Source organism: Tenebrio molitor, chromosome 2, assembly GCF_963966145.1.
Source record: "Tenebrio molitor chromosome 2, icTenMoli1.1, whole genome shotgun sequence".
Classification (NCBI taxonomy): Eukaryota; Metazoa; Arthropoda; class Insecta; order Coleoptera; family Tenebrionidae; genus Tenebrio; species Tenebrio molitor.
The window spans coordinates 17,004,738-17,025,533 of NC_091047.1; the positions used below are offsets into that span (position 1 = coordinate 17,004,738).

Sequence of the window (20,796 nt, forward strand, 5' to 3'; positions counted from 1 at the left end):
GTAACGTGTTTCGTTAACCACGCCTCCATGCACATAGCCTATACTCCACAAGAGGCTAAATAACCCAGGACGATCCTTACCAATACGCATGCGTTAGTAACTTGGGTGCTTTGTTGTTACATGTACCGCATGGTACTGGGAGTATTAGATATATGGGTACTGTACCGCGTGCTGTACGTAAGGCAAAGAACAGTAGATGAGTAGAACACAAACTAAAGATATTGTGGCGACCTCTATCCGCGCACCTACCAAAAGAACAAGAAACCGACCTTACCGACGAGCCACGACACCTAACAACCAAGAAGGGAAACGTCGCGCGTCGGCGCTATGAGGGAACACCCGTCGAGACGCTTTCGAAGGGTATAAAAGACGTCGCGCCCCTAAACTCGCTCTCTCGTCGACCAACCAGCACAGCAACCGCTTCGACTACGTTTCGCTAACTTCGTTTTGTTATTTGTTATTCATTTGTTACTTGTTTGTTATTCATCGTTATTTGTTATTGTTGTTATATTAAACTCAAATCACGCATCGAACCGTCTCATTCATTCCGGACCAACTAAAGTACACCACAATTGGTGACCCCGACGATCCGGAAGACCACGAGGCAACAACTTCCGATCCCCGACGTCCGAAACAACAAGAACACGTGGCAATTTGGTGAGTGCAACTAGTAGCAAGCAGACCATGGCACCAACCGGCGACGAGCAAGCAAAAAGCGTAGAGCAGAAAATCGCAGAGCTCCAGCAACAGCTCAGCGAAGCCCAGAGCAAACTGAGGGAGAGAAGCGAACCCGCCGAAACCAGCGTCCCAAACAGGGAGATTGAAGAAGTCCGAACCGCAAGCATGAAGTTGCCAGCGTTCTGGCGCAGGGACCCCAAACTATGGTTCTCACAAATCGAGGCCCAATTTCACAGTCACCTCGTGAGATCGGATACGTCCAAGTATTACGCCGTCATCGCCGCCTTGGACTGTTCCACCCTGCAGCCCGTCTCGAACATCATCGCCAATCCGCCAGCGACCGGGAAATACGACGCCGTGAAGAAAACGCTCATCGACAGCTATTCGGACTCTAGAGAGCAACAAATCCGCAAACTCCTGAAAGAGCTCGACCTAGGCGACCGGAAACCTTCCGAGCTCCTGCGGGAGATGAAAACGCTCGCAAGTGACCACGTGGACGACCAAATGCTGCAGACGCTGTGGCTACATCGGCTACCTCTCAACGTCCAACTCCTCGTGTCAGCCAGCGATGGAGTTCCCCTAGAGAAGATGGCCAGCATCGCCGACAAACTTGTCGAAATCGTGTCCAACCGCGGGTCGCCATCTATCGCCGCCATCGCGAACGAGCCAGCACCACCAGCTGTGGCACCCCAAACCACGATCGCAGAGACTCTGAAAAGCCTACAAGAACAGATCACTGCGCTAACGACAACAGTCAAACAACTCGCGAACAGAGGGCGCTACCACTCACAACAACGTCAACGGTCACAGTCAAGAAACCGAAACGACAACAATGAGGCTGACAAACAAAACCAGGTAGACAATGACATATGCTTCTACCACCGACGCCATGGGAACCAAGCAAGAAAATGCACTACCCCTTGCAAGTTCGTCCCGAGCTCGGGAAACTAAGCTCGCCGTCGTTGGAGGAGGCATCCTGCGACGGGCCCAAACCGCAACACCGCCTCTTCGTGACTGACGCCAGCACAGGTACTCAGTATCTCGTGGACACCGGAGCAGAAATTTCGGTACTTCCGAAACATTTCTTAGGGAAATCATGCCAGCCGATCGAGGGCAACATACTTTTTGCAGCGAACAACACATCCATCCAGGTCTATGGGTCGAAGCTGCTAATTGTAGACCTCAAACTGCGAAGAACTTTCAAATGGGTTTTCACAGTGGCCGACGTCCGCAAGCCCATCCTCGGTGCAGATTTTCTCTCGCATTACCACCTGCTCCCGGACCTGAGAACGCGGAAACTCATCGACGCGGAAACACACCTCTTCGCAACTGGTAAGGTACTGCCCTGCACTGTACCGTCCATCACAACGGTGCTCAGAGACAGCCCATTCCACGAGATACTGAGGCGCTTCAGTGACATCACCCGACAACCACCCCCAGGCACACCAAGCAAAGCCACGGTTAGACACCACATCTACACCAAAGGACCACCTGTAGCGGAAACTCCCAGACGCCTGTCCCCAGAAAAACTGAAGATCGCACAGGCTGAATTTCAATTCATGGCCGAACAAGGTTGGTGTCGACCTTCCAGCAGTCCATGGGCAAGCCCGCTTCACCTGGTACCGAAGAAGACACCTGGTGAGTGGCGTCCTTGCGGCGATTACCGAAGGTTAAACAGTGTGACAGTGCCAGACAGTTACCCCATTCCCCACATTCAAGACTTTGCGAACAGGTTACACAACAAAACAATCTTCTCAAAAATAGACCTCGTGCGCGCATACAACCAGATCCCAGTGGCCGAAGAAGACATTCCAAAAACGGCAGTGTGCACCCCGTTCGGTCTCTTTGAGTTCACCGTAATGACATTCGGACTACGTAACGCCGCGCAGACTTTCCAAAGACATTTACACACAGTGCTTGGTGATCTAGACTTTTGTTTCAGTTACCTAGATGACATTCTAGTGGCTTCAGCGACAGCAGAGGAACACGCGCAACAGTTGGAGACAGTCTTCACCCGACTACGAGCCAACCACATCGTGGTAAATCCTGCCAAATGCGTCTTCGGTGAGCCAGAAGTGGAGTACTTGGGTCATCAAATCTCATCGGCAGGGTGCAAACCCCTCCCAGACAAAGTCGCCGCCATCACTGGATACCCCAAGCCAGCCACCATGAAGGACCTACGCAGGTTCCTGGGAATGCTAAATTTTTACAGACGTTTCGTGAAGAAAGCTGCCGAAATTCAGAGCCCGCTACATAACCTCCTCACGAACGCCAGGAAAAACGACAAGAGACCCGTGGCATGGAACCCTGAAGCCGAAGCAGCCTTCGAACAATGCAAGGAAGAGCTCGCCAATGCAGCCCTCCTGGCACACCCCATGGAGCATGGCGACCTAACCCTCACCACCGACGCCTCGGACGTAGCAATTGGGGGAGTGTTGCAGCAGAGAGTGCAAGACTCGTGGCAACCTCTCGGGTTTTTTTCCAAGAAGCTGACCTCCACGCAGAAGAACTACAGCACCTACGACCGAGAGCTACTGGGTGTTTATGAGTCAGTTAAACACTTTCGCCACATGCTAGAAGCCAGAGTCTTCACGATACAAACGGACCACAAGCCGCTCACCTTCGCCTTCCAACAAAGATCGGACAAGGCATCCCCACGGCAACTACGACAGCTGGACTTTATTGGGCAGTTTTCGACCCAGATAGTCCACCTGCCAGGCGACTCAAACACGGTAGCTGACGCGTTGTCAAGGGTCGAAGAGATAACCGCAGCTACCATCTTCGACAACGAGGAGCTCGCCGTCGCACAGGAAGCAGACCTGGAGCTGAAACAGTTGCTGGACTCAGAGTCGACAGGACTCCAGCTCAAGCAGCTCACACCAGCCGGAGCAGACAGACCGTTCTACTGCGACACCTCCACCGACAACGTCCGTCCATACGTGCCGAAAGAATTGCGAAAAAAAATTTTCCACCTCTTCCACGACCCCGCACACACAGGCTTCAGGCCCACAAGTCGAGCCATCAAAAACAAATTCGTGTGGCCTCGCATGGACGCCGACGTCAAGTTGTGGTCGAGAACCTGCTTGCCATGCCAACGCAGCAAGGTAAGCAAGCACACCCGATCCCCACTCACCACCTTTCAAATTCCAGACAGCCGCTTCGAGCACGTCCACATGGACATTGTAGGCCCATTGCCGGAATCCGACGGATATCGTTACTGCCTGACCATGACCGACCGCTTCACCAGGTGGCCAGAAGTAACGCCCATGGTCGACATGACCGCAGAAACCGTCGCCAAGGCATTCTACAGCACGTGGGTCTCAAGATTCGGTTGCCCGCGGAAGATCACCACAGACCAAGGACGACAGTTCGAAGCCGGTGTAACCACAGCGTTGACCAGGCTCATGGGAATCCAAAGGTTCCGCACAACGGCCTATCGACCCCAGAGCAACGGCATCATCGAGCGCTGGCACAGAACCATCAAAGCTGCAATTATGTGCCAAGAGAACCCCAACTGGACAGCAGTCCTACCGTCAGTCCTGCTTGGCCTGAGAGCAGCAATCAAGGAAGACATCCAGTGTTCACCAGCCGAGCTCACACTGGGCACCGAGCTGCGCTTGCCGGGAGAATTTTTCCTGGACAGCACAAGCGACACAACAGACCCAACCTCCTTCGTGGAAATGCTCAAAGCTCAAATCCAAAGCCTACGCCCAACCCCAACTTCCCGTCACGACACAAAGAGAGTTTTCGTACACCCAAAACTCGAAGATTGCTCCCATGTATTTCTCCGAGACGACACGGTGAGAAGACCACTCCAGCAGCCATACACAGGACCACACAAGGTACTACGACGAAACGGCACCAGCGTCACCCTCGTCGCAAACGGCAAAACGCTGACGGTACACCAGGACAGGCTCAAACCAGCTTTTCTTCCACACCAACCAACCACAGAGGCACAGCAAGACGAACCAAGCGTCAACCACTCAACAGCACCCGAACAGGCGCCCCGGCCTGACGACGAGAACACGGGAAGAAGCAGACGTCCAACAAAGCCACCAGTTCGCTTTCGTGACTACGTCCCCGCATGACGTAACCGACACGAGACCCAATTTCAAATTTAAAGGGAACGTAGCCACTGAGGGGGGAGTACTGTGGCGACCTCTATCCGCGCACCTACCAAAAGAACAAGAAACCGACCTTACCGACGAGCCACGACACCTAACAACCAAGAAGGGAAACGTCGCGCGTCGGCGCTATGAGGGAACACCCGTCGAGACGCTTTCGAAGGGTATAAAAGACGTCGCGCCCCTAAACTCGCTCTCTCGTCGACCAACCAGCACAGCAACCGCTTCGACTACGTTTCGCTAACTTCGTTTTGTTATTTGTTATTCATTTGTTACTTGTTTGTTATTCATCGTTATTTGTTATTGTTGTTATATTAAACTCAAATCACGCATCGAACCGTCTCATTCATTCCGGACCAACTAAAGTACTCCACAATATAATTATGTTTTTAGAATCTTTTAATAGGTCTATTATTGTATTCAATTTGGAGTCGTTTATGGCTATCTATTAAAGCACTCGTAGTTTAATAGATCTCTAATAAAATTTTTATCAATATTTCAGTGTATTATTGTCATTTACACCAAAAAACTTCCAATATTAATGTTCAAACTCTACTTTTTAACATATGTTGCAGATGTAGTTGCATCCATTACCTTGAATTACCAATTACATAATATAAAATTCCCTAGAATTTGAAAATTTAATTTTTTTATTTAAAAATTTAAAAACAATCTAAAAAATAACATAAAAAACTCGCCTACGGGTCGTTTTCTACACCTGGGATTCGTGCGCCAAATCAACCCTCATAAAACTCGTCCAAACATTTCATCACCGTTTTTTTAACAGCAACATCTAAAATCGTTTCCTCGGAAACGCATACATTTAGTAGAGTTACCTTCAGGAAGGCGTGTGTGATTGGTTATCTTAAAATCGTTTTCATTTCAAAACTAATATACTTTTCACGTTTGTTGTTGTAGAATCCTTGTTGGATTAAATATTAAAATTCACAGTTAACAGCTGACGCGCGAGTTCTGGGACACCCTGTATAAATGAGTTTACTACATAAAAAAGGTCTTTTATTGTATTGTTTCTTATTAGATACGCAAGTGTTGTTCTAATTTTTAAACAATAAATAAAGTCCGTGAACGTCAAATTTAAATAACGCGCAATATTATAGGATTTGCGCACAAGTATGGAATGGCCTGGGTCATTTAGCCTCTTGTGTATACTCCGTATGTCCGTACTCTGATAGATTGTACCTACGTTTTTTGACAGAAGACAGACCCAGAGAGTACTGTGGCGGGAATTAATCTGCAGGGATACAACGGTTTTCTAGATAACGTCAAACAATTGAGATGGAGAGTTTAGTATTTTTCACTGCTTTATGTTTTGGAACTAGAATTTAAAAACGTACTATTGCGGGCAAAAAAAGTGGGACATCAACGTCATTGTCTTGACTTTTAATGTGAAATAACCCTTACCTGATTCTAACCCTACTTTGAATTGATTGACGTCATTAAGTATTGTAGGTTGTAGGGAATGATTGTAAGTAAGCACGTAGTGAATATTTATTTAATGCAAAGTTCCAATCAAACTCTACCTTTATCAAAAGAAGAAGGCATTTCGAAAAGGAAAATAGGAGTATAAAATAAATTTTTAAACTGTCAGCTGGAATAGTGTCAAAAAAATGACAATAAAGCTTGAACTACATCGAATTTTTCAAAACTGACAGAAATTTGATGTCCCACTTTTTTTGCCCGCAATAGTACAATCTATCACCGTACGGAGTTTACTGCTGTAGCACTGTAGCAGCATCGCTGTCATTCAGATTCAGAGTCTTCGTCAAGCATTCATGTCCAAATCTCACACTCTTATGTCTCGAAATGTAAATATATAAGCCATACACATCGATTCTTAAATTTAACCGTTCCCGATATGAAAATTATCGGCGTCCGTCGTCGGTCAATCCGACCGAACATTATTCCCGTATCCCGTCCCGTGCCGGGCAATATTGCAAAGAAGTTTGGGTGTGAGAAATTAACCGGATTCTTAAACCATAAACCGGACCAAATTTGACTGGAAAGTGTGTGGCCGGTCTAGAACATTTTGAAATTCCCAAGCAAATTATTAAAATTTTAGAAAACCATGCGATATGAAGATGACACGTTTGAGGTTGTCTCGGTGCAAATGAATCATGAGCAATTTAACCTGGAAAATCATAAATAGAAAGACTTTGCGGCGTCTCTGTAAGTAACGGGTGTTTTTTTAAATTTGGCGTCCAAGTAGGCGTTGAACTGTCGATTGTGAACGCACTATACAGGTTAGGGATCAGGGATCAGCTGCTTTTAAAAGAGTGGTGCGCTCGCAATCGACTCTCCAACGCCTACTTCGACGCCAAATTTAAAAAAACAGCCTTTACATTATTGTAATATTTGAATATTTTTTAACAACTACCAACGCACTTTTCCATTGGAACTTTCAAAAATCCCTAAATTCAACTTGACAGCTGAAAATTTCCCAAAGACCACTCACCAAGATAAAGAATGGAGTATAAAACTAAAATTCAGTAGGTATCACCAACTCAAACAGTCTTTCTGGATCAAGTTCTATGTTGATCAGTCAGTAATAATTGTCCGTGAAAAAATGGATACCAACTGTGTTGTTTTTTAGGAAGATTTGGTTTTTTGATTTTAAGGTTAAGGTCGTTTTACACTTTCAATTCGACATTTGAACCGTGTGAATTAATCTAAATATACTCAATTTCATATAAATGTGCATCTAAGCAAGCCATGAAAATCTGATTTTCTGTTGGTAGTAGAACTAAAGCTAGTGACTTTGACTTTCAAAATTGCTTGCTCTGCGCGAACCCAATTTGACTAATTTTTCAGTTTTTGTCCATTTTAACATTGCTGATTTCAAAAGCAATGTTACGTCTTTTTACTGATTAAATTAAAGTAATTCTTATTTGTTTTTGTCTTTGTATTTTTACCAAGTAAAGATTTATTGGACATGACCTTCATAAATGTGACTTTTGTAATGTAACTAAATTAAAGGTGCTTTTACAAATGCACAGCTCACTTGATGAAATCGTAGCCAACGTTAAATGAACTAGCCGTGCTCAAGTAAATTTGGCAACAATGCCCGCAGACCTAGGACCGAGTCAGTTTGTGCAGATTTGCATTTGTGTACACAGTGATTTTAACGTTTTAACTTCAGAAAACTGTGTTTATTTCCAAAATTTTAAGCTACCAAGTTGTTTAAAAGTTGAAGGGAATTTATTATAGAGTTTGTGAAATAAATTGTGGCATTTTCTTCAGGAATTAAAGCCGTCAACTTGGTGGAAGTTAAACCGAGACAAACCTAACCTAACTTTTGTGTGTTAAACGAAATATCGTTGGTTCTAACTTCTAACAGGTATTTAAAATTGAAATATTATTCAAACATGCCTAGTAGGTGTTGTGTAACAGGCTGTAAAAGTAATTACGACTCGTCTTTAAGAAATGCACAAAACAATCGCGGTGTAAGTGTTTTCAAATTTCCTAAAAATGTAGAGCGCAAACAAGCATGGTTAAAAACAATCCCTTGAAAAAACTTCAGCTTAAAGTGTGGTCTCTCAATTACATTTTAGTTCTGATGATATGATTTTATATGATAAACATTTGCAACCTGATGGAAACTGTAAACAATTGCTTTTAAAAAGCCCCAGACTAAAAGATGCGGCTGTTCCTAGCGTGTTTCCAAATTTAGCGTCTTATCTATCAAAGCCAGCAATTAAAGAGAGAACTGATCCAGAGTTTAGGCGTGAAACAATTTCTAAAAGGCAAAACGATGAAGTAGAGAATTTTATGAAAGCAGATATACGAGTAATAAACAATTTTAATGATTTAATAACAACATTTTCAATCGAACTTAATTTGATTGGTTGGGAACATAAAATTGTTGAATTTGGTAAGTATATATTTTTTTACATTGAATAATAATTCTTTAAATATTGAGACAAAAATTTATATTAATGAATGTCTTCAAGTAAAAGTTTTTATTAAAGGAGAAGAATTATCTCCACAACTTATTTAGTTACTTGTTACGAAGAATTTTTCTTATTGTGGATTAGGCCTACTGGGGAAACCACAGTAAAAAACGCATCTTGCACTCTACCTCTACGGTGATGAGGAAAAGTATGTAGCACAGCACCTTTGTTATAAATATCTATTCTGTCTGTAAAAAAAGTTTGCTCCCCGTTTTGATTTTGTTACGAGCCGCTACTGCTATACAGTGTAAAATTAGATATCATCCTCCATGGGGGTAAGATGGGAATTGTTGTAATACTAATAATCATCTAATAAACAATGTCAATTTATTGAGAACGTGTAAAAACGCGCCTTTATGTTTGTTAGGCGTTCGATGTTCGGCTAGTTATTTAACGTTGGCTACGATGAAATCAATTATACCGTCTTCCATAACGAACGGGACGTAACAGTCTATTGTATTAGTAAAAAAATAAAACTAACTAAATAAGTATATTAAAAATATCTTTTAAAGTTAAAGTACACACAGCACAAAGATCACAAAATATTACAAGATTTGTTTTTCACGTGTATGGTTTGTTCAGGGCTTTCTTTAATATTAAAGTTCTGTTTCATTGCATTCCAATATTCCTTCCCTCTAACTTTGACCAACATACTGGCAAGCGCGTGCGGCTCGTGTCCACATCTGGTAGCCATATCCCAAAAGTTCTCTCCGTACCTGTTAACCAAAGTGATGTCGGCACCGGCCTCGATCAAGACGGGAGCAGCGTCGAAACCGTGTCTCAAGGCTAGATGCAACGGGGTTTGTCCAAACCTATTCGGCGCGTTGACATCGGCACCGGTCTCGATCAGATACTCCAAAACCTTAACGTGGTTGTTGATGCAAGTCGCGTGTACGGCACCGTGTCCCTTGTGGTTGACGCCGTTCACGTCGGCTCCGGCCTCCACCAGCTTCTTAACCAAGTCCAGTTGGCCGTTCCACGCCGCCATGAACAGGGGGAGATCGCCGTGGACGTTGGTGGCATTGACGTCGGCCCCGCTGTCCAGTAGCGTTCGCACAACATCTGGGAATTTGTGGCGGCAGGCCATGTACAGAGGGGTGTATCCGGAGTCGTCCCCGCGATTCACATCCGCCCCCAATTCGATCAGCTTCCGGGCGAGGTCGCAGTTGTTGGCGATGCAAGCCAAGAGGAGCGCCGTTTGGCCGAATTGATTGGGGGCGTTGATGTCGACGTGGCGGTCGATGAGGAGATGTACCAGGTCGAAGTGGTCGGCTTGGGCGGCTACGTAAATGGGGGAGTATCCGCGATGAGTGGTGGCGCTTGTGTTCGCACCTGCCTCCATCAGGATTTCAACCACCTCCGCGTTCCCGCCGCGACACGCCAAAAGAAACGGAGACATTCCCTCGTGGACTATATCTATGCTGCGCTTATAGTTCGGATTCTTAGCCATCTTCTTGAGGCAGTTGATGCTCTTGTGCAGCACCGCCAAGTGCCACAGCACTTGGGATTCCTTCACGAAGGGCATCTCCTCGAAGACGTCAGCGTAGTCGAGTTTAACCGAGTTGTACAATATTGTACCGAGATCGTTGAAGTTCTTCAAGAGTTTGAAGTCGAACTTGTGCGTGTTGGATAACACCAAAACTGGCAGAAGACAGTTGGAGCTATCTCCGTAGTGGAAGGCGTCCATCTTGAACAAGTCATCGACTTCGAGGGGGTCGCACCGTTCGCACAAGTAATTTAGGATCGCCTGATACTCGCGAGTGTCCTCTATGGCTCCTTCCTGATTATTGACTTTGTGACCTTGCATGGTAGAAAACTTCTTACCCCAAGAGCAAACCAAGTGTAGAGGACTCCTCCCGCCTTTGTCTTTGAGTCTCAAGGCGTCATCGTGTCTCATCAAGACTTCCAAGTTCTTGTATAAGACTGCCACATGAGCTGGACACTCTTCTGCCAGCAGCAAGTCGAAGAGAAACCGAATGTTGTTGTAGCTTTCCTCGAAGATGAAGTCGACGAAACAGCGAACTCTTCTGTAGTTTTTGGAGAGGTAAGACGCCGCGAAGTACTCTCCGTACGAATTGTGCAAGAAACTGGGAATCTTTTCTTCCGTAACGTCGACGATAATCCCGACACTGTCACAACTTAATTGTATCTCGTCCAAGAAACTGTCACAGTTGATCCGCAACTCGTCGAGGATCTCTGGTTTCAGATAAGTCATCAGTGCAGCTTCCTCGTAGTGTCTGAGTCTCTCGTTCTTGCTCCGCTCGACGATCTGCATCATCAAGTCGTTGGAGTCGTCCAACATGGCCTTCACTTGGTGATAGATGTTGAATTTTTCGTCGACGAAATGGCGGTAGAGGTCCGTTATGGAGAATATGTTGCTCAGGAGGGTCTTGTACTTGTCGCGATTTTGTCGGAACAATTCCGTGAACATGTATATCTGCAAGGGAATCCCCAGGATGTCATTGTATCGCACCAACCTGATACAGTTGTAAATCTTCTTTTTTATGTCGACGAGATCGTCACCGCTGCACCCGAGGCGCTTCTCGATGTAGGTGTTCTGCTGTTCCGTATCGAACTGCTCCACAGTCATCGACAAGACGCCGAAGTGACTTTCCAACGTCTTCAGCAAGTTGCATCTGGATGTCAGCCACTGGAGATACCCTCGAGTCGACAGTCTGGCGATCACGGTCAGTATCACTTGGAGGTTTTCATCGACCACTTCGTCTAGACCGTCCCAGATGAACATAATCTGGCAATCCTCCACTAGAATCTGCACCAGCTCCCGCACGAAACCATCACAATTCTTGTAGGTTTTGCTCACGATGTACTCTATGAAGTCGTCGATGTTGGTATTCTTGGCGCGGAAATAGCGCGAGTGGTCCTTGGGTTGGACCAACACCGTCCAGGACTTGGACGAGTTCTTCAGATTTTTCATCAAGATCGATTTGCCCATGCCCGGGTCGGCACAAATGATATTGATTCTGTTATCGATGGATTTCTGAAACAGCTCCGTCTGGTCGATACCTCTGCCCCTACTTCGAAACTCTTTGAGGTCGGCGATGTCGCCTTTGCTCCGTATCCACTCTAGACCCTCTTCGCACATCCGGAAGTGATGGCAATTGGTATTTTTAGCGAGTCTGAAGAGACGATCCATTTGGTCTGGTGAGCACTCGCTTCTGCTGATACAAATCTCCAGATCGAACTCTTTTCTGGACTCGTCTTCACCCTTCTGTATTTTCGTCCAGAAGTCTTTCAATGGGATCAAACGTATTTTTTTTATTGAGGAGTTCATGATTTTTTGCTCGTCTTGTGATTCAAAGTTGTCGATGACTATCAAAGTGGAGTCGTTGGTTCTGTCGATAAAGTCCAAGTTGATGATGTTGCGGCAGAGGATTCTGTCTATATGGGGAATGGGAAGGATCTCTCTTTTTTCCCCGATATTGAATGGATCGTCGACCATTTGGACGAGTTCGTTGGTAGTGACGATTTGCAAGATTTTACAGTTTTCTTTAACGAGATAATCCAACGTTACAGTGTCCCTGCCTTGCAACGAACACTGGAATCTTTTCGAGATGTTGATTCGCGTCCTCTCGTCTAAATCGGACAATTTACGAAAAACATTTTCTCTCTCTTCCGACAATGCTCCGATGACAACAAACTTATCGTCTTGACACGCATCGATGACCTTTTCTACAGTCTCGTTGACCACCAATGGCAAAGGACACAAACCCATCAACCACAACAATCTCGTGCTCTCTTCATCGTTCAAATCGTCGACAGCTTGTGCATGTTTTGACAACATTTGGTATCTTCGACCGATCCTGTTGCAATAATTGATTTCGAGTTTACTCTTGGCATCTTTCCAAATTGTTCTCACTTTCTCCTCCACGGCCTTACCGAACAGTGTTACTTGAAATTGTGACATGGCCTTTCTCAAGACATTCAAGTTATCACCGACCTGATCCCCAGAAAACGACCAAGATCGCATGTATGGTCCCAACAGTCGAACAGCGATCGCACGGCTGATCAGACATTTGCTCAACTTGTCTTTCTTACCCTCGATCAAACTCCACTCGGTCACAAACTGTAAGTATTTATCAAAATCCTCCTCTTCGCAGTTGAACATTTGCAGAAATTTTGTTTTGGTGTCGTTTTTCAATTTGTCAACGTTGCTCTGATTGCTGTAGAGATAAAATTGTCCAAAAAACTCTTTGTACTTGTCGGGACTAGTAAATTGATAACAACGTCCATGTTCATGACTCCCCAACATCAACTCTTGCCGACTCTCTATGGTGGAAACCTCGAAATTGTGGTTTGCAAGTTTGATCCTTTCGCCATCAGGAACATCGAATTTTAAGTTGGTGAAAAGGATAAATCGGATTGCAACGGGGGAGGGTCTCAGTTTGGTCCACTCCTCGAAGTATTTAGAAATACTGAAATTTCCGCGTTTTTCGGCGAGTCCATTCTTCGTGAGTGTTTTCCCTTTATTGACATGTTTCAACTGGACAGCATATATTTGTTTTTCGCCGTTGATGTATTCGATCTCGACGACCACGTCGTCAAAAATACCGAAATTTTCGTCGTTCGACGACAAATGGAAATCCTTGACGGTACTGTCGGTTAAAAGTTTCAGGATCAAGTGGGAGAGGTACAAGTGTTCGTAATCTTTACCTCTGTCAGTACAACCAGTTCGCTTTTTGAACGTCTTAAAAGAAATTAAATCATTAATAAAGATTTAATCTATTTCGAATTTTACTTTACTTCGTCCATATTTGTGAGGAGTTGTTCAGCATCACAAATTTGATGTCATCCCCCAAAAATGATGTCTGCAAATTGCCAAAACACATTAACATAAGTGTCCACCAAACTTCAGCAGTTTAGTAAAATTTTTACAAGACTATAATTATTATTTAATTGATTTACTATACTCTCATGCCAAAAATAAATTACTCCCTAGAATTCGAACTTTTAGGGAAATCCCGTTTTTCATGTTGTGTGTAACTAGAATTTTCACAAGTAATTTTAAATGCTTAAGGTTGGTTACTATGAATTGAGAGATTAAGTCCAACTAAGTATGCCGCCAGAAACCAAAATTGATTGTGCAACAAAAAACATCTATACTTAGCGAGAAATAAAGGGTGTTTTTTTAAATTTGGCGTCGAAGTTGGCGTTGGAGAGTCGATTAAGAACGCACCGCTCGTGTAAAAGCGTAAGATTTAAACAGCTGATCTGTAATCTGTTATCCGTATAGTGCATTCACAATCGACTCTTCAACGCCTACTTCGACGCCAAATTTTAAAAAACACACGTTAGGGCCATATGGAACTGTTACAAGGAATTCGCTGCCTTAGGGTAAAGTTAGTACGGGGCGTGGAGGGAGAAAAGACTGGAGATGGCACTAATTCAAATAAGTGTACCGGCCCGCGAAAGCTACAGAGTCATAAAAGGTTTCTGAATATAGACGCTAGGCCAATGGCTTCCTTCGCCTTCCTTCCAGGCGCATTGTGCTTCTTTGTCTAGCGCATTGTGGACTGGGTCATAAAAGGTTGTTGCACGTGCTTTTAGAGGGTTTGGATTTTTAACATGAGAAGCATAGGAAATGCCATCTCCAGTCTTTTCTCCCTCCACGGTACGGGGTGATCAAGAAGTACTGTTTATGTTGGTATTGCTGAATTTTATTTTTAAATGGTACAACTGGAGTAACTTTCGGTTATTGACGGCTTCACACTGACAGCCGCATTAGTGACAAGTCAAATTTGACATTTCAAATTAAATTAAATATGCTGGTGAATCGTTCGAGAGAAGAGTTAATTTATATTATAGCAAAATGGGGAGCACTTCGAGAATTTCCTTTAGTTAATTTTTAGATTATTATTCCGAATTCCAACTTTGATTTCTTTTTGGCGTTAATTTTTACTCTCATAACCTACCATTTTGTCGTTATTAATGCTACGTCAGATATCTGTCAAATAAACCCACAAAACATAACCGGTTGCAGTCTTGTAAATAGCCGAATAAAAAATGTTTTTAATTGTATTGCCATCTTAAACAGTCCTTCTTGATCACCCGGTATATTAAATAGATTTGGCTCCATCCTGGTTCCCAGGGGCGTTTTTCGATTGATAATTGGCTGCACTTTTATTATCAAAATTGGCACTATTTGTGTTTAAATAAAATTGTTAATTATCAAAATGTTTCTAGAGCGAAAAATAAATTATAAATATTATGTTAACTATTTAGATTTGCTTGCATTTACAATCGCGGCCATCCAAAAGGCAACGTTTTTTTAATAGTGATTTTTACTTTAAATCAGAGGCGTCCTAAAATGTCACAATTGTCACAGTTTGACACTTACTAGTGTTAAAAAAAATTATTGAAAGTATTTTTTTTAAATGCCACGACATCTCACTCCGATTCAGACAGCTAGGGCTATTGCAAAGCTAGAAGAAAATTGGTTGTTGGATTCTGTGTCGAGAGACTCATTTTTATCAAGAATTATTTATTAGAACTTTGTATTATTAAAATAGTAACTCCTGCTGCACGAACGTCAATGAATGCAGCCTAATTTAATCTAACGAAAAATACGGAAATTTTCGCAAGCTATCATTCACTTTTAGATGGCCGCGATTGTTGTCAGTGGCAACCAGGCTGCCAATGCAAATTTAACTCTCAAAAACTCCCCTAGGAACCAGGATCGAGCCTATTTTGTCTTATAATAATCGTGTCAAAAATAAGTTACTCCCTGTGATTTAGGGATATTCGTTACTAGGTTGCCATAATTTTGGTTAGGTTGGAGGCTATGTGGTTTTTGGTGACAAGCAAAAGTTATCGTAACCATATCAAAAATGTAAAACAGCGAATCCCTGTACCAGTTGCTAATGTCTAATTTCTCGCTAAGCGATAGAGGTTTCTTCGTTTCACAATCAATTTTGGTTTCTGGCAGCATATTTAGTTGGACTTAATCTCTCAATTCATAGTAACCAACCTTAGGCGTTCAAAATTACTTTTGAAAATTCTAGTTACACACATGAAAAACGTTATTTCCCTAAAAGTTCGAATTCTAGGGAGTAATTCATTTTTGACACGATTATACCACTCTACCCTACCTACAGTGAAATTTTTTTAATAAACAATTGTCAGTGTCAAAATGAAGTAAAAAACCATACTGTACCACCCTAAAATTGGACATATGGACCAGCTGTATTTGACACCAAATCATGGTTAAGGTTATGTTCACTTCACTTCCCGTACCTTTCTTCCGTGAATTCATTTTCAAAACAAATTTAATGAGAAATCAGGAGAAAACTTTTCGAATTTGAAATAAACTCTCGCTCGTTAGGGCGCAGGCTCAGTTACATAAAAAAAATGTTGACACTCAATGTGACCAATCGTATTATCATGAAAATCACAGTTTGGCTCATACCAACAAGACAACGTTTTGACAATTGTTTATTAAAAAAATTCAACTATACCTGTCACCAGAAACCACATAGCCTCCAACCTAACCAAATTTACGGCAACCTAGTAACAAATATCCCTAAATCATAGGAAGTAATTTATTTTTGAGAAGATTATAGATACTTTCATTGGTAATTGTTGACTTTACATACTTGTGGAATTTTCGAGTTTTTTCTGGCCAGCCAGAGACCCTTAGGGCGTCCTCCTACATCATTTTCCACCACTCAAACCTTGTGCACATGCCATTGTTTTTCTCTCGTTGTGTTTCAAGGTCGCATCAATGTCTAGTATAACTAAAGGGCATAAGGACAAGGAAAATTCATTTGCACAAGGTTTGAGTGGCGGGAAACGATGTAGGAGGACGCCCTGAGGCCTGAGGCTGTCTAGCCAGAAAAAACGCGAAAATGCCACCAGTAGGTAAGTCAACAATGACCCTTTCATTGATGACTTACCATCAACTGTCATTAAGTATCTTTTTTCCGAATTTACCCATATTAATTCTTGACTTGTTAGCTTGTCACTTAATTTGGCTAATTGTGGTGTGTTTTAAATTTACATTATAGGTACAAATTCTTCTGCAATAAATGTAAATCAAAACAATGTTATGTTAACTAAAATGGTAAGTTGAAAATACTTACATACATCTCCTGCAAGATGTTTTTTTTTGTTTTAAGTAAAAGTGACTCAACAAGCGACAGCAGTTAGCAAATGACGAATTACGAATAACAATAACAATAACCTTGACAGACACTTTGGTCGAACTGCTTCCAATGAATACTTTCACTTGGCTTCTTGAGACATGTCGAGGTGCGTTTTATTCCGCAATACGTACTATGGCGGCAAATTTCTGACATTTCAGAAAAGTCAATGCAAGCGACCATTTATTGTCATTATGACTGATGTGTCAGTTTGTCAAACTGAAGGTTTTCAAGCTGTTTGGCGTTTTCTTCGCCTTTTTCGTAACTTACAGTTCATGACGCACTAGCATAACTGATTTGTAGTAGCACTTCTCTCTGGTGCACGCTTCTTTTCCCAATTTTAATTTTGATTATCGCTGTCACGATGACAAGAATGACAAAAATCGAAAATGGGGTTAGTTGAACATAATGCCAGCTTCACATTTTGATGTCAACTCAATGACAGGCCGGCCTAAATTTATTGTCCGCCATAGTACAAATCTAAAGTTGACTCAAGTTGCAAAAAACCACTTGTCATTTGCAACAGCATTTTCTCAATATTTTGGAACCAAATAAAGGCACAAAGGGATCAGCAAATGATAGTTTAGATTGAATATTTTCCATATTAAGTACAGTTTTAAAGTAATTTCGAAGGATTAATGCCATAAAAATGCTGTTGCAAAAAACCAATTTGGATTTGCAACAGCAATTTTATTGCATTAGTCGTTTGAAATTACTTTAAATCTGAATCTGTGATTTATGGCACAATGGTATAATTTCCCAACAAAAGGGATCCGACCGTTTTAAACCTTTTTGTCCTAAAATTGAAAGTTTCCATTGTCACATAAATTTACGACAGCACAAGTAGCAGGTCATAAATAAAAATGATTTTGAAAGTAGGGCCTTAAGGGTAGGGTTTACCTGATGAAAATTTCAGAATTCGTGTAGTTTGGGTTGCATTATTTGAAATGTTTGAAATGAAATAAACGGCTTTTCAGTTGGCCTACTTTTACCTGAAATGCGTAAGTACCTGCCAAAAAGTGTAATTAATCAGCAAATCTCATTACTAAGCTTTTAGATATTTTCGTCTCCCAAATAAAGGTTCAAATGTGAATTTAGTGGTAAAATCGTACGTACGTATGTTTATGTATAATAAGATCTGTGATTTTTTTGGAAGCACGGTGATGGCACCAAACGCTTTAAAATTCAATTTCCGAGGGCCCCATACTTTTTTTTTTTGTTAATTTCGAATTAGGTTTTAGTGTTACAGCTTCCTGGATAGTCCTCAAATTGCAATTTATTTTATTGTTATTTATAACGAAATCGAAAAAAGAAAAGTATGGGGCCCTAGAGGAAAGACGTATCTTTCAAATAAAAAAAGGACCTTGCCTTCATCTGTTGTGGTTTTAAAGATATGGATGTTTAAAAACACCGTTTTTCGACCATTTCAAATCAGGTAAACCCCACCCTTAATAGTTATTTAAGATATAAGTGTAAAAAGTTACCCTTTATTGCACGAACGGGTGTTAAAATACGACCGAGGTAAGTACGAGGGAGTATTTTAAAAGATGTGAGTGCAACAAAGGAACTTTTTACACGTATGTCTTACAACGTTTTATCTACGATTGTGAGATCATCACACCGGTTTCAACATAAATTTGTATAAAATAATTATCATTGGTTCAATATTTCATGAATAACCAAAGTCGTTTGAGAACCACGTCGTTTAGCAACCTACTTCTAAACAATGTTTCCAACAAATTCGATTGTTGTATTCTGACAGTTCTGTGCCATAGAAGCGTGCACTAAAAGTATAGTTCCTGTATAGTTGAAATGAAATTAGGTATCTAACGTGAATTATTTTATGTTAATGTTAAGAACCTCAGGCAAATTACAATCCCTCGGGATTATGGCCCTCAGGATTGCAATCTCAATGCCTTCGGTAATTAACATCTCTATAAGTAATTCCCTTGATACATAAATAAAATAACCAGATACATATTTTTAAATTCCGGCTGATTCCAGCAAATTTTTTTTTTCTGGAGAAGAGTCAAACCTGATGAACCATTCGTAGGGTTGGCCTCCGCACGATGTAGGCGGAACTTGTGTTAGTTAACTGGGCAGTGGGTACGTAATAACAAGATTAGCAAGAGCTGCACTATAATAGTTATGTTGTAGTTATAGTTAATGGATGGACCCTATGCAAAATGATAATTAGCCGAACATTAGTTGCAGTGGGCGACCTATGCGGGAAAACGTGCGTTCTTCTGACCTACCTCAAAGAGGAATTCCCTCAACCCCAAGTTACCTACTTCAGCAAGATGGACATCACCGACGTAGAAGTGAAAGGACAAGTGGTGGAAGTGCACGTTTGGGACACTTGCAGCAAAGAAAGATTCAAACATGCCAGAATCATTTGTTACAAAAGTGCAGATGTCTTTCTTATATTCTTCTCCATTTACTCGAGAACGAGTTTTGAAAATGTCGCAAAAGAGTGGATACCAGAGGTCAAAAACCACGGACCCAGCGATGCCGCAGTTGTTCTCGTTGGTACCCATTGCCAATGGGTGCAGGAGGGATCTAGTGTTACCGAAGACGAGGCGAGAATTATGGCCAAAAAGATAAACGCCGTTGACTACATCGAATGCAAAGCGGACAACAAGTTCAACGTCGACAAGGTGTTTGTGACAGCGGTGGAAGCCACATTGACAGGAACAAAGAAGTCAAAAAAATAAAACGAAAAAAGTGAGGACGACACTTGAGCGGTCACTTTTCCAACTATAATAGTGACAGCGTCTGGTTAGTGCTTACGTTACATATTTTATCAACTTTGTGTCAACACCTTTGCAATAAAAACGATAACAAACCGAAAATTACACATTTGGAAGTCATAGATCAACAGACAATATGAAAGTCAATAACAATTTTAAAATTTGACAACTGACTAATCCATGTGTGGACAGTCATTGCTTTCTCAGTAAGCCTAATGGCCTGGTCTGTCTGTATTGTGTAAAGTCCATTCACGTTGGATTTTCCTTTTCAAGGTCAAATAATTTAATTTTTTGACTGATTATGTTTTGTAAATAGTGACATGCAGGTAAACACCGTTCACGTTAGATTGAGCATTGCTAAATCGCGTTATGTTGATTAGCTGCATGTCACTATTTACAAAACATAATTACAGTCAAAAAATTAGATTATTTGACCTTGAAAAGAAAATCCAACGTGAATGGACTTTAAGTGTGTTGACATCATTGGTGATGGGATTGGAAGATTGGATGAAGACAACTTGGCAAATATATAATTATATATTTTTCAATAACTTTAGACAATTTATATAAAAATTTTGCCCACTCGAGTAAACTAAATAAAAATATTATACAAAAATGTCTACAGGCCATAGCTCATTTGCAATCCTGCCATGTTCTATCAATGTTTTTTAAAATTCCCGCAGATAGTTTATTTGTTGGACGAGCTAAACCCGATGAATTGTTCTCTGGGTGTGGCTACAGCACAACGTGGGCGGGTTCGTCTACGAACAGCTTTGTCATCCGTGGCTTTGTCTAACTATCAAAGTGCTATCAAACGTGCTGCATAGTTTATGCCATGCGATGACAATGAGTCATCAACACAGGACTTAACCAGAACCAGACTCAACTGTGTACGGGATAAAGACAAGGAGTGCACAAAACAAACAGATCTTACCCAAAATGATGATTAGACGAAAATTAGTTGCAGTGGGTGATCTATCCGGGAAAACATGCGTTCTTCTGACCTACCTCAAAGACGAATTCCCTGAACCCCAACTGACCTTCCTCAGCTGGGACATTACAGACGTAGAAGTGGAAGGTCAAGTGGTGGAAGTGCACGTTTGGGACACTTGCAGCAAAG

General features: G+C 42.2%; 2 protein-coding genes and 1 long non-coding RNA gene across 7 annotated transcripts; 2 read left to right on the plus strand and 1 right to left on the minus strand.

Moving 5' to 3' along the window:
- Positions 1 to 684: 684 nt before the first annotated feature.
- On the plus strand, positions 685 to 1,537 carry LOC138122585 (uncharacterized). Its single transcript, XM_069036819.1, has 2 exons — positions 685 to 1,481; positions 1,534 to 1,537. The coding sequence occupies exons 1-2, from the start codon at positions 685 to 687 to the stop codon at positions 1,535 to 1,537; spliced, it is 801 nt and encodes a 266-aa protein (XP_068892920.1).
- A 7,718-nt stretch (positions 1,538 to 9,255) lies between these two features.
- LOC138123226 (uncharacterized) lies at positions 9,256 to 16,987 on the minus strand. Of its 4 annotated transcripts, none has more exons than XM_069037829.1 (4): positions 16,681 to 16,803; positions 16,243 to 16,291; positions 13,532 to 13,596; positions 9,256 to 13,475 (listed from the first exon to the last, which is right to left on the minus strand). In XM_069037829.1, exons 3-4 carry the CDS (start codon positions 13,538 to 13,540, stop codon positions 9,306 to 9,308), a joined length of 4,179 nt encoding a protein of 1,392 aa, XP_068893930.1. In that variant the 5' UTR covers positions 13,541 to 13,596; positions 16,243 to 16,291; positions 16,681 to 16,803; the 3' UTR covers positions 9,256 to 9,305. The 4 variants fall into 4 exon arrangements, with proteins under 4 accessions (XP_068893930.1, XP_068893929.1, XP_068893931.1 ...); XM_069037828.1 differs by having other exon boundaries at positions 16,243 to 16,307; XM_069037830.1 differs by lacking the exons at positions 16,243 to 16,291; positions 16,681 to 16,803 and adding an exon at positions 16,867 to 16,987.
- A 1,502-nt stretch (positions 16,988 to 18,489) lies between these two features.
- LOC138123920 (uncharacterized) lies at positions 18,490 to 19,166 on the plus strand. 2 transcript variants are annotated; one of them, XR_011156949.1, is made up of 3 exons: positions 18,490 to 18,748; positions 18,931 to 19,032; positions 19,135 to 19,166. It is a non-coding gene; the product is annotated as an uncharacterized lncRNA (long non-coding RNA). The 2 variants fall into 2 exon arrangements; XR_011156948.1 differs by lacking the exon at positions 19,135 to 19,166 and adding an exon at positions 19,084 to 19,118.
- Positions 19,167 to 20,796: the final 1,630 nt, after the last annotated feature.

Bases quoted from the DNA above. Each gene is read 5' to 3' on its own strand.
- LOC138122585 (XM_069036819.1), top strand. From the start codon at position 685: ATGGCACCAACCGGCGACGAGCAAGCAAAAAGCGTAGAGCAGAAAATC.